At 40.7% G+C, this 13,130-nt stretch overlaps 1 protein-coding gene across 2 annotated transcripts; it reads right to left on the bottom strand.

Annotated features, from left to right (window-relative positions):
* Positions 1 to 206: 206 nt before the first annotated feature.
* On the bottom strand, positions 207 to 13,051 carry RFC4 (replication factor C subunit 4). 2 transcript variants are annotated; one of them, XM_051781515.1, is made up of 11 exons: positions 13,026 to 13,051; positions 12,826 to 12,995; positions 12,200 to 12,278; positions 7,922 to 8,001; positions 6,642 to 6,761; positions 5,646 to 5,789; positions 5,246 to 5,366; positions 4,667 to 4,792; positions 2,982 to 3,062; positions 1,152 to 1,268; positions 207 to 414 (listed from the first exon to the last, which is right to left on the bottom strand). In XM_051781515.1, exons 2-11 carry the CDS (start codon positions 12,948 to 12,950, stop codon positions 319 to 321), a joined length of 1,089 nt encoding a protein of 362 aa, XP_051637475.1. In that variant the 5' UTR covers positions 12,951 to 12,995; positions 13,026 to 13,051; the 3' UTR covers positions 207 to 318. The 2 variants fall into 2 exon arrangements, with proteins under 2 accessions (XP_051637475.1, XP_051637474.1); XM_051781514.1 differs by lacking the exon at positions 13,026 to 13,051 and having other exon boundaries at positions 12,826 to 13,018.
* Positions 13,052 to 13,130: the final 79 nt, after the last annotated feature.

Genomic DNA, 13,130 nt, shown 5'->3' with positions numbered 1-13,130 from the left:
TGTGATCATTTTGCTATGTCAATTCATTCAAAACCAACAGGGGCTGCAATGAATAACTCCTCTTCCTTTCTCTGCTTGCAGCTGATTATGTGTTCAGTCTATGCACATTATTGATGACTTTACCTTTCCAAGTGTAAGTGCAACACAGAAGCATTACTGACCCCTCTGCTCTTTGACCCAGTGTAAAAAAAATGAATACTCCACCATGAGCTTTTCCAACTGCTGAAGCAGTCCTTTTATTGCAAAAACAGTACAAAAGTTCATGGGTCCCTGTCTCAGAGCTGCAGCCACCCCTGGAACAAAGGGCTGCTGGAGGAGTCAGGTGTTCTGTGTGAGCTGCTGCATCACAAGGGCACAGAGACTCATCAGCTGCAAAAATTCGTCAGCACCGTCTGCCAGGCATTTGTCCACTTCCTGCAGACAGAACAGAGGAGGTAAAACCCTCTGAAAATGGTGCTCAGGGCATCCGTGTCTTGGGGTACAGTGGAGAACCCCAAGGTGAAGTTTGGCAGGTGTTTACTGAATTGGCACAGATTTCTCCAGCAGTCACACACTGCACACCCCTCCTACTGAAGTGGGAACAAGAACCTCTCCACCTCCATCTTCCTGGGGAGGCCACAGCGTGGCAGCTCCACACACAAAGGGATGTGCCATTGGCTCTGAAACGACCTGCCAGGAGCATCCCTGCAGGGCATCCACACCACCTGCCTGTCTGCAGTGAATTTAGCAAAACCTCCACCACTGCTGCCTCTTCTTCTAGGTCAAAATTTAGCAAGTTAATGAATTTTTTATTTTTTTTTTAAAGGCGTATTACACGTCAGAACAAAAACTTGCATTTTGCAGCTTCTAATTTTTTTGAAGCAATGACTTAATTTTGTCCTAATTTTTCTTCCCACCTTACATGAAAAACAACCAAACCCACAATCCTCTTGCTTGAGTCCCACTAGAACAACACAATATGATCAATAATTCACTTAACTGGGGTTCGATTCCTTCTCATGAAATTTCTCAGGAGAAAAATTTAGCTTCTACCAAAAAACACTCAAAACAAAAAAAATTATCATGTGCCTCTTGGGAGAGACCCTACAAACAAAAATTAATCAGTGAAGATTAACATGGTTTGGGTTTTTTAACTGAAGCTACAGACTCACCGCAAGTTTCTCCACTATGACAGATTTCTGCTTGTCACTGAAATCTTGGCTCTCCACCACCGTGTCGTGCAGCTGGTTTACAAGCTGAGCAACAGCAAACCCCTCATTGATGAGATTCTGTGCCAGGGAGAGAGCAAAATGGAGGTAATTCAACTGGAAACCCAATCTGAAAAATTCTGTCTGAACTGAAAGACTGTGCTGAAATTTAGTATGGAACTTCTACATCTTGGAGGACAGTTCAGTAGCTTGTGCACAGCCCTGCCCTGCATCCTGCCTGACAGAGACCCAGAGTGAGCAGCCAGGAAAGGCTGCACGAGCAAGGCAGGCACAGAGCAGTAATTCTGCCCAAATGTTCTTCCAACTTCTGACAATTCACATCTCGGGGATTTTGTGAGACATCTTCAACATTTAACAACCTCCACCGAACCTGTCCAATCTTACTCTAAAATTAGGAGAGCCTGGCATCCACAGCATCATGTGGCAGTTTCACAGCCTTCTCATTTTGAAGTGCCACCTACTTTGATTTATTTTCTTCATCTGGTTGTTGCTAGTCTCAGGCATACAGAGATCTGTAAGGCCAAGGCTCTTTTGCTAAAATAAAAACCATGGTAACTAAAGATAGCTTTTTAAAAAAAAGCAGTAGTGCCCAGTTACAAAACCAACAAATACTGAGAACAGTGGTCAATGAAGCCATTTAGGAAGAAAGAAGTTTATGGAAATAGAAAAAGAGTTGGTGCAACCTTATTTTTCTGTACAGCTAAATCCACTCCCATGCTTTCCAGAACTGTGTGTCCAATTGTGCCACCTACTCTGGCAAGTGGAGAACAGTTACAAACCACTCCATTAGATTAGATCAGATCACGGCCTGATAAAAGACTATGCCAGCCCTGAAGGTTTGGATAATCCATATCATCACCTCTTAAGATCAACAGTTTCAGACACTATGTAAGTCAATGTGAAAGTGTAAGACAGGGACATCTGCACAAACCCTTGCACAACAATTTTAAGATCTGCTGCAAGTTTACAGGAGAATAAATCCAGACTCAAACCCAAAGGTCCTGCCAAGACTATCCAGTGAGGCTCAGCCAAGCAAAAAGCAGAAGGCTGATCATAGTGACTTTTTCCATAAAGCCATGGAACATTTCACTGGAAGGGGGAATGGTACTGTGGCTGGCTCTCTGTCGGGGACAACTCCTTAGGTTAAAATCCAGTTCAAGACTGACTGAACCTGCTTTAACCTCTCGAGATTAGGAATTTCCCATCATTCAGAAAAATTCTGCATTAAAGAAAATAAACCCACCACTATAAAACAGTAGCTTTTGCTTTCTCCAGCAAGGTCTATTTTAAGTCACTGCAGTTTGTCTTACAAACTTAATCACTAGTGCACCATAAGATTATCACAAAATATTTTAAAACTGAAGAGTTATTACAGCTTTATTCAGATACTTCTCATCCAACACAGCTTCTGAGTAAAGAAGAAGGTGACTAGTCCAGGGACTACTACAGTCCTCTGAAGAGACAGTTCTAAAGGCCTGAGCCAAGTGTCTCCCTCAGAAATGCTACTCTGCCTAATTCAGCCCAACAGCTCCACATGCCACCAGTTTAACTCAGGAGAAAACCAGAGTCCCACAGGTAGGGAAGTTTATTTGCAGCTTTGACAGCTTTTCCTCAGAAGGGAAAGCCTGGAGTTCTAACTGGTAAAAGACACTTCCCAAAACGTGCATCCAAACTGATTGAGGCCAATGTTCTGCTGCTGCAGCCCAGCAACAAAGGATTCAAAGGGCAGTGACCGAGGAAAATATTCAGGCTGGAGCACTAAGAGGACTTTACCTTTGCCAGTGTTTCCAGTTTCTCAAAGGAACCACTCTGGCAACCCAAGAGCAGTTCATCAATTGTCTCTTTAGGGATGACCTGTAACAAGAAGTGACATTTCTTAATTTCTACTTTGTAAACTTAAAATTGATGTTGATGCTTACAGTAACAGATACAAACTGCTCATGGCAGAGGCCATTTCAGCATTTCATTCCTCTGCACACCCAACCACTTTAAGCAAGTATATGACAGACCCACTAAATTTTGAAAGTGAGAGTTAGGCTTTAATATTTGTCCTATATTGGTGATATTAAAACAAAAACCATAAAGACAGTGAACTGTCAAAGTCACCTTCATGAATCCAACACACAACTGTTACTCAGGACATTAAGTGGAGGACATACTTCAACACTGAGATCAGCCAATGCTTTCTGCACCATTCTACACTAAAACAACACAGCAAACCAGTTTTATTTCCAAAGACACACCAGGGACATCCAAAAAAAGCCCAATGCACTAAGATCAGACAATAAATCAGAAGAAAAGAGGTTGACAGACGCCATTATTTTGCTCTATGCAGGGAAGAGCTGCCCATTTTCCCTTCTACTCACTGTCATTCCTGTCGGTTGAGTGTCTGGATAGTTTGTTTTCAAAGCTTCTTTATTAATCTTTTGTACTAAGGTCACTCCAGGGTCACAGAAGTTATGTATGACCAAGAACTTCATGTTTTTATGAAGATGTAAAGTTGGGTTCTTTTGGTTTAAACAAGCATGACTCATTCAATAATGGAATTTCATGCTTCTCTTTCCTGTCATTACAGTCAACTTCTGCCTGGTTTCAGGTATCTGATATCTATTCAGATATCAGCTCTGTTTTACTGCTAGATACACAAAACTGAACAATGACTTCACTGAGAAAATTGCTTAAAATTGGTCTGTAAAACACTGCACAGAAGCAATTGCCTCTGGTTCCATTAAAGTGAAAACCTCCCAGCCCTTACAATTACCTGTGATGGCAGCACCTTCAAGGGAAATGCATCCATCATTAAAGCCCATTTATTTTTCAGCTCCTCAACTCCTAATCTCACATTTCTTGCTTTAGGGGGTAAGTGTTTTGTTGCTATAGGAACACCTTCACACATGTTTTGTTAAATGCATTTCCTCCCAGGTTTCTCCTGTCCCTGTCAGTATTATCTATGTCATTCTAGAATAAATCACTGCTGTTTTGTTAAAAAGCAGAATCTACACAGACCCTTGAAGAGACACTGTCACTGTGAACATTTAAGTTGTAAATGAGCTGCTACTGAAAGTCATTCCACTGTGGTGCTTCCAAACCATATTTTCAATGATCTATACTTATATATATATACACATATATATAAAAGCACCAAAAAATGTTCTAATCTACTGTTCCACAAAAGGCAATACATTTTGCATTTATGGGCAGAATATTTCAACTTGTTTGAATTATAAGACTATTTTGCAGTTTACCATGATTTACAGAAGAAGTTGCTAGAAACTTGCTATGTAGCAAGTGTACAGAATCAGGCAGTCTTTAAAGTTCTGGTGGATACTCTATTGGTACCATACTGCAATACTAGTGGGTATCGAACAATTTTTTAATCCAACTTTAAGCAACAGTAGATAAGGGTAACAAAATGCTTTTCAGAGTAATTACAGGAGAAACTGCAAAGCATAGCTTACCCCAGCAATTTCAGTGACTATCTTCTCTGTGATCTCCTTGCCACCCATCAGGCGAGTGGCACTTTGAAGGAAAGTAATTGCTTTTCTTAAATCTCCTTCTGACACTTTCACAAGGTATGACACTGCCTGAAAAACAATGTCAGAAAATACTAAATTATATGCTCACTGTTAATTAAAATCTAGTACGCTTTTTTAATACAGTTATTTTAAAACACCAAGTAGTGCCTAAAGCAGATTTTCAGAGCCAGGTACAATACACAAGTCACAAAGCAACCTCTACTAACACAAATGTGTGCTGGCAGTTTCAGAATGAAGCATGGTTTAATGCCAGTGCACTTAGCAGAGAATAAAGAGCCCTACAGTTTAGCTTCAGTCTTCTCTGGTGGACACTTCTCTGGTTTTAGGACAACTCTTAAAATTCATCTCGTCTACGGAAGGAGAATAATACCTAACTGAGTTTATGTATTGCATTTCGTACTGTTGAGCAGCCTGGAAAAGCATGCTGACTTGGTCTCTTTCACTGCCATGCAATTATGGACTGGATTAAGCAATAAAACTACCTGGCAACCATGAAGTTACCTCATTACTGATCTTCACATGTTCCTTCTCAGAAACGTCCAGCAGCCGCTGCTGTTGGATACTGTCCGACAAAGGCTTGAAGCGGAATTTGGAGCATCGAGATGTTAAAGGTTCAATTATTCTGAAAGAAAGGAATGTAAGAGTTTGGAAAATCAATGTGTGGGTAAAGTTCATACAAAGAAAGCTATCAAGGCGGAAAAGGTTTAAATAACCTTAAAACTGCAACACTGTAAAAAAAAAAAAGTTGAAACCTAAATATTGTTTCAGTCTTGCATTCATATAGTTACATCTCTACTGGCTGAAACCTATGAAAACTAGATATCAATCTCTTAGTGGGGAAAAAAAAAAGAGACTACAGAACAGGCAATAAGTCCAAATAAGCAAAAAGTCCCACATGTACCTGCTGATGTAGTTACAAATAAGACAGAAACGTGTTGTTTTAGATTCTTTTTCCATGGTGCGTCTTAAGGCTGCCTGGGCTGCTGAAGTCATTGAGTCTGCTTCATCCAGGATTACAATTTTAAAAGGAGGACACATTTTACCACTGAAAAGTAAGAAGAAACCCATTATCCAGGAGACATGCAATGTACAGATCAAAGAAAAACAAACAACAAAAAACATAAGCAAAAAAACCGACTGCAAATAGCAAATCATATTTACTTAAGAATGTATACTTGATAAACATAACACATTCAGAGGTTCTATCTTTTTTTACTATTTTTAGATAAAGGATTAATATTTGTAATTAAGGGGGGGGTGAGTTCCCATGGAAAGACCAACACTTGAATGCTGCAAAAGTCCTCTAAAACACATACTTTTGCTTTTTCTTCTTTCAACACCTAATGTAGCTCATCTTTTTAGAGGTTTCCTGATTCCCTGAACCCCAAAGAACACTGCAACAGACTGATTTCAGTACATAAGACCATTTTTTGCCAGACAGTCCTGGCATGCAGTTTCTTCCTGCTACTTTCCACAGTCCACACACATGGCTTGACCTGCACAGGGTTTCTCACCACCTATCGCCAGAATCCTTTTGGCATCTTACAAACTGAACCCATCTTGTGTGAGATCCTCCACTAGGGAAGTAACTTCCACCATGATTTATGCAAAGAGGTTTTTCTATGGCAGTCAAACATCTGCAAAGACAACAATGTGTGCCCAAACCCAGAAGTCTTGATCTTACAGGATTTTCCCTGTCTGCCTCCAACGCTAACAGCACCAGGAAAAGGTCCTCCCGGCTATTCAAACCCCCCAGCATGAAATTCCATGGAGCCAAAGCTCAGCCAAAGCACTGTGTGTTGCCAACTTTGGGGCAGTGCTGACCCATCATTTATACTGGAAAAAAACCCAACCACATGCTTTGTCCAAAGCAAGAGGGGTTTGATCCAGCACTTACTCTGAACGGCTCCCAGACGCAGTGAGCTGAGCAAAAGCCTTCACTTTCTCCCGAATCACTTGTATTCCGCGCTCGTCAGAAGCGTTTAACTCAAGGACTCTTTGCCGGAATAATTCAGGCCTGCAAAATTTTTATTACAACATGTCAGCTGCTAACCCTTGTAATGATACACTGTAGAGTATATCAACAACCCTTCTGGCTGCTTTGAATGGCAGGGATTATTTTTATCAGCATTACTAAATGACATTGTTAAAAGACAGTAAAGTTGAGATCATTAAATGTTAGGTATGAATTTCCATTAGCTATTTTTAGACTCTCCTCCCAGGCTACAGAAAACAATGAAGTATAAAATTACATCAGTTATCCAGGAAAAAAAAAAGTAGGAAGTTGTCTTCATAAGTTCAGAGCACTATATTATCTGCCTTTTTACTTCTATCACGAGAGCAATGTGGAATAACAAGTAAAATGCCAAGATACAGTCACTGGCAGTACTACCAAATGAATTATCCACAAAGTATAACACATGCAGTATTTAGCAGCAGTATTACACAGCAGCAACTCTGATTAAAAAAACCCAACTCAACAACTAATACACTGGATTTTAAATCCTGGGAATCAAAACGGACTCACAATGTGAAGTTGTCTTCCTACTACTAAAGTAGAAGTGGTTCTCTCCAAAAAACAATGAGTCAAAAATTAAAGATGATGAATGGGATGAGGGGAGGTACTGAAGTCAGCACTAGATTTGATCATAACATCAAACACCTCCTCATCCATTTTTTGCTTATGGATCACTGAATTCACTACTCAAAAACTCCCAAGTGTTACAAGTGAGCTGATGAATGTACACATGCTGAATTTCAGTCTGACTCCCAGTACTACTTCCAGACACAATTCAGTGATGCCCAGATGAGAGATTACAATTCAGACATTGTATGAAGTACTCGGAGAACAACTTACTGAATAAATCATAAAAATTGGAATTCCTTTACAGAGTTCAGTAAGGCAGATGCAAGTCATATTTTTTTCCATACCCTGCTATAGGGTTACATGGCTGTTAGTGTTAAGTGTTGTAAGTCTATACTGGTAATAGAAACCAGTGGCTTGTGGCAAGACAAATGAGAAAGAAACCTCATGTTGGAGCAGAATTAGAATGTGAAGATACTCCTGAAAAAATCATGGAAACTACATAAAAGCAGGCAATGACCAGAGGCACTGTGTCACATGATTAGAAGACATGTGACAGCCAATTACACCAAAGCAACTTGATTTCAGCTTACCCAAAGAGTTCTCTAGCAGCTGCTAAAATAGTGGAAGTCTTTCCAGTTCCAGGTGGGCCATAGAACAACAGATTGGGAAGCTGAAACAGCAAGGCACCATTTTTAAGAAAAGTAAATGAGTAGAACAAACAAAAACCAGCAAAACCTACTGAAAATCTGAACATCTAATAGAACAGAAACTATCTACCAATACCAAGTCTTTCACTACTAGGTCTCTAAAGGAGGACAAACACTTGCTGTTTATAAGGCAGCATGAACAAGCTGTTATTTGGTGGCACCATCACATGTTCTATCAAAACTAATATTCCTTTTTTTTTTAATATATATAGATACTCCAGGACATGTCTGAGATCACTAAGGCCTTCAGAATTTACTGTTATGACTGCAGTGACATACAAATCTACTCAAGGATGACTTTCAAGCAGCCTGGATAACACTAGCAGTGCACTGTGACAGCACTGGTCACAGGTTAACCAGCCCTTGCTTTCTCAGCTCCCCAGACTGCCTTGTCAAGCCATGCTGGGAATTCTCCACTGCAGTGAGCACAGGGCAGCTCGGGAATGCCTGTGATGGATTCAGGGAGGGCAATGCAGACACAGTCACAGGGACACTCCCAGTGACTCACTGCACTGCACAGCCCTGCCAAATTCACACCCACCCAAGGAGTTTTCAAAGGAGACCAGTGGTATTTCTTAAAGAGATTAGGTTAATTGATCTTTAAAATAATTTAATTAATGACCTCGGCATGAAAAAAAAGACAGCATTAAGGAAATATGCTGACACAGGAAGATCAAAGCAGCACAGCAAAGACTGCAGTAATAATTATAGGATGACATTTAGCAGCACGAAGCAAAACAATCTCCCAGTTTGAGAATATAACTAAATATCTGCTAGATACCTGAAATTCATCAGCTGGAATAAAAGATGGTTTTGTTTTGTCTGTCAGAGAGCTACCATAAACCAAATTTGTATAAGCCATGACTGAATTTTGCCTGAAATCAAGCTTTCTAACTAGCATAGCTTTCTATACTATCTCAATTAATCCCTTTTATAAATTATCATTTTAAAACTGCTGTCTTTAACAGTAGGAGATGTTCCAGTTCTACACTCTTAAAACAAGAATCCAAAAGTCCCCTCTGATCAACAGCAAAAAGACAAACCTCTCAGTCTGACTTGATTTCCAGCCCTTAATAAATATTCTATTTTTAAAAAGAGTCAACTAAAATTAGATTAGAGAATTCTATGCTGAATATAGCACTCAATGCTGACAGAATGGGAACAGCAAAACCAAAACCATTCAAAGAGCAGAGAAAAATGCAGAAGTACACAATCCATAATCAAAAAATGAAATAGAGACAATCATTTTGGTACCAACCAACCCATTCTAACAACTAAGACAAGACAAAGAGAACAGATTCAACTGTGTACATACTGTAAAAGTAGAGAGAAGAATTTCAATCTTCCATCAATTTCTAGTAAATAAATAATTTTCAAGTTTTGCCTGTTTTTTCTGCCAATCAATCATTGCTTGTTTCCCTAATTACTAACAAGGAAACTGCATCACATACTAACATTTTTTCAAATTGAGACACACACAACATTGTTGTGCTCCTCTATCTTTTATGACAGCTCCAGGGAGATGAAATATGTACTGAATGACAGCTGAAAATTCACCAACCTCCTCCGGTTAGGACACTGCAAGGGCAGATGTTTTCAAGGAGATTCATAATTTCATGCCTCAATGCTAATTCACACACTACTAGTTCTCAAAACGAGCATTAGCAGGTAAAAAGTTTTAATAGGAAACTGTTTCTTAATTCCATTACACCTCTAGTTTATCACTGTTTGTTTCAACTTCATTTATGCCTTTTTCTCATGGAAGTATTTACACTACTTTTTCACCAAGCACAGCCTAATCCTTTATGTAACTGTGGCAGTATTTTTAAACAAACTGCAACCTGATCTGGTTATGCATTTTTCTACGCTTGCCAGGGGTAAGCAGGACACCTGCAGGCATCACCCTGTTTATGGGAAAGTCACTGCATACAGTGCAAACCCCAACTCCTTTTCCAGAAGTTTCGGCACAAGTGAAGATGTAAATTGCAATGATAATCCTACACTTCACTCTGTTTTCAGTCACTGAGGTATCATGAAGCAAATGAAAACTAAGGAACACTGTGCCACTTGTCAGATTCTTTGCAAAAAACACAAACAAATGAACAGTCCTGGCAGACAGAAATCAACTGCTCCAGTTCAAACTCTGGTCTCCACAGTTCATAACAGATGCTTGCTCTTACAGATGGAGATATAACAGGGAGTTACAAGTCCTGCTGCATTTAGAAGCTCCCAAACCAAGGCCCACAAATACAGGCCAATCAACAGAGGACTAGTTATCCATTCTCAACACTAAGGTTTAAATAAAGCACATGACACAAACCTACAGCGTTGTCACAGCTGTTTCTTTGATCTCCCCAGATCTCCAAATTCAGTAAGAACTCCTGAATAAGTACCAGCCACCTCAGAGTTTCAATTACACTTCTGCCTTTTTGACAGAATAAGTCCTTTCAAGAACTAATAAAATGTCCAAATTTTAAGAAACGTCAAATATAAAGTACCTGCATGATTTTGTTCTCAAATACCTTGCTGAGTTTGGGTTGCCATGGCAAAACACAAAGCCTCCAACCACAAGCAGAAGTTATGATTTGTCTGTTCGACTCAGGAGGCCAAAAGTCAGCACAAGTGTACTAGTCTCTGAATCCAAGAAACACAGCTGATCCAGAAGCTGTAAGGTTTTAAATAACTGTTGCTCAAAATAGAACTTCCCAACCCATAACCTAAGTGATGTTACATAACTGATATGTCCAGACAGAAGAGGTGGCAGCACCTCATTTTCCCTTGACTGTTAACAGTTCCTTCCTAATTACCCCAACTGTACAAATACTGCAATAGAGCAGCATTAGTGTTGAAACACAGATTTCTGTGGGTACAACACTATGTGACAAGGTTACATTACAACAGCATTCTCAAAGCAAATTGGAGACATGAACTAAAGAAACAAATACAAGTCCTTCCAGTTCTGTCATACCAGTTTGATTGTGGCTCCCCACACTCAAACGAAGAAGGCACTTCTGCTTTTGCAAGTTGAATTAGATTTTCAGAGGGAAACAGACTCACACTAGTCAAAATAAAAACTGCAGAGAAAATTCTTAAAAGTTTCAAGACTCCCTGTGCATATTGAGCATCAGAGCACACCATGAGTGAAGAGCTTCTTGAATAAAACTCTGACAGGTCCAAATTGCTTCATTTAGGTCTGGGTGAGCAGACAGCCATATCACAAATGGCATTTTCAGAACATCCCTGCCAACCATCTCAGGTGGCACTATCAGATCACAAAAACAGAACCAGCTTTTGAAGCACAAGAATGACAATTCTAGGGGAAGCATGGAGGAAAAAAGGTCTCAGCTCGTTCGAAGGAAGAAATTGTTCAGATTTGAAAAAAAAAAAGCACAGCTATCTCTTGGCTACCTACTTTATTTCTGCCTTCATTCCTTGCACCTCCCCATCAGCTGGTTTGGAAGAAATAACCATCATACATACCAAACATTTACTAAATTTTTATCCAAAAGCAAATGCGACTGTAAACAAATGCAACTGAAAATGCTCTGCTCATCTTCTTCACACTCTTAAGTCACAGAAGAAAACACTGCAGTGAAGTCAGAGCAACTGTCACACTTAGATTTTTAGAGCCAAAGAGACTTTGAAACTTTAACCCAAACAGTCTGGGTATCACTATCCAAGTAGTAGGCCTGGCACTTATAAATTAAATTTCCCTCATTAGCAAACAGTTTTAGTGTTTAGCAGCTTCACAGAAGCACTGATAGGTCACTAGAACTGTTTAGGAATGACTGGCAATCCAGTCATTCTTTCCCCTCTTCTCTTAAACATGAATATCAAAAATACTTGTGGAATAGTAGTGAGGAGACAACAAAGGCCTTTTCAGATTTGAAGCTACCAACAAGAAGTTTACCATTTGAGCTTTTCCAGAAAAAATTCCAAACTGTATGATGGAGCTGACACCTTTACAGTGTTTGGAGGGCTGGAAATACCAGAAGCTTTACACACATATCACAACATTCAGTGAGGAAGTCACTCAGCTTGTTTGTAAAGTACCACTGCAAAAATGATCATTGCTGAGTTGGAAAAGAGGAATTTTCGTTACCACTGGCTCAAGTGTCTGTCTAAAGTTGCTGATTAGCTAGATGTTACCATTACACTCACATCAGCACCCTCCAGGGACTTCTTCAGCACAGCAACAACTTCATCCTGGAAGGCAACTTCATCCACATTTTTGGGGCGACTAAATAGAAAGACATTAAGTACAATTTATTAGCTAACAAAGTTTCAGAAACAAGCTGAAATTGAGAAAAACAACATTACGTCAGGTAATGAAGAATTACAGTGGATTTTGTAGCTGAGGTCAAAACCACAACAGAAAATCTAACATCTCTGGTCCACGTTACCAAAATGATCTAATTGCTCAGGAAGCTGTTTGTCTTTTTCTGTTGTAAACACCTGTCAGAGCTGTTTTTAGAAGCGGAATTGCAATATTTTACCACTCTGTGGTAAAGGCTTCACACAAAACCAAAGCATTTCATGCACTTACGCATGGAACCACAGCGATGAAACTGCATCGCTTGACAGGGGCAAGAAGCATTTTCTGCCCAGTAGCATCCACAAAGGGCTCTTATAGCAGCTCACAGTGCTGAGTTTCATCCAGAACAGGGCAAGTTAAGCTGTCCTCTCTGGTGTGGACACCTTCAGCTGCGACCCCTCTTGCTATGCACCCACTGTCTCTCCACAACCCTCCCGAGCCAACCTCCCAGCGACCTCAGAGCATCCCTTACTATTTCTCCACCCAGGGGATGGGTCTGGTCCTCTTGCTCTCCCCGCTGCTCCCCGCCGCGCCCTTTTCCTTGGCAGCCACGGGCTTGGTGCTGATGGAGGACGGGCCTTTCAGGAACGCCTGCATGGCTGCGGCGGTGCCCGCTGTGCTGTTCTGTGCCGGGCTGTGCCGGGCTGTGCCGGGCTGTGCCGGGCTGTGCCGTGTCAGACCCGGCCGGACCCCCCTTCACAGACCCCTCAGCCGCAGCCCCCAAGCTCCTCAGGCTCCTCAGGCCTTTCCCGCCAACCCGCCGCCGTTGGGGGCGGG

This window comes from Manacus candei, unplaced genomic scaffold (genome assembly GCF_025592945.1).
Source record: "Manacus candei isolate 608988 ecotype Guabito, Panama unplaced genomic scaffold, ASM2559294v1 h1tg000015l, whole genome shotgun sequence".
Classification (NCBI taxonomy): domain Eukaryota; kingdom Metazoa; phylum Chordata; class Aves; order Passeriformes; family Pipridae; genus Manacus; species Manacus candei.
This window is presented reverse-complemented; position numbering and strand designations above follow the sequence as displayed.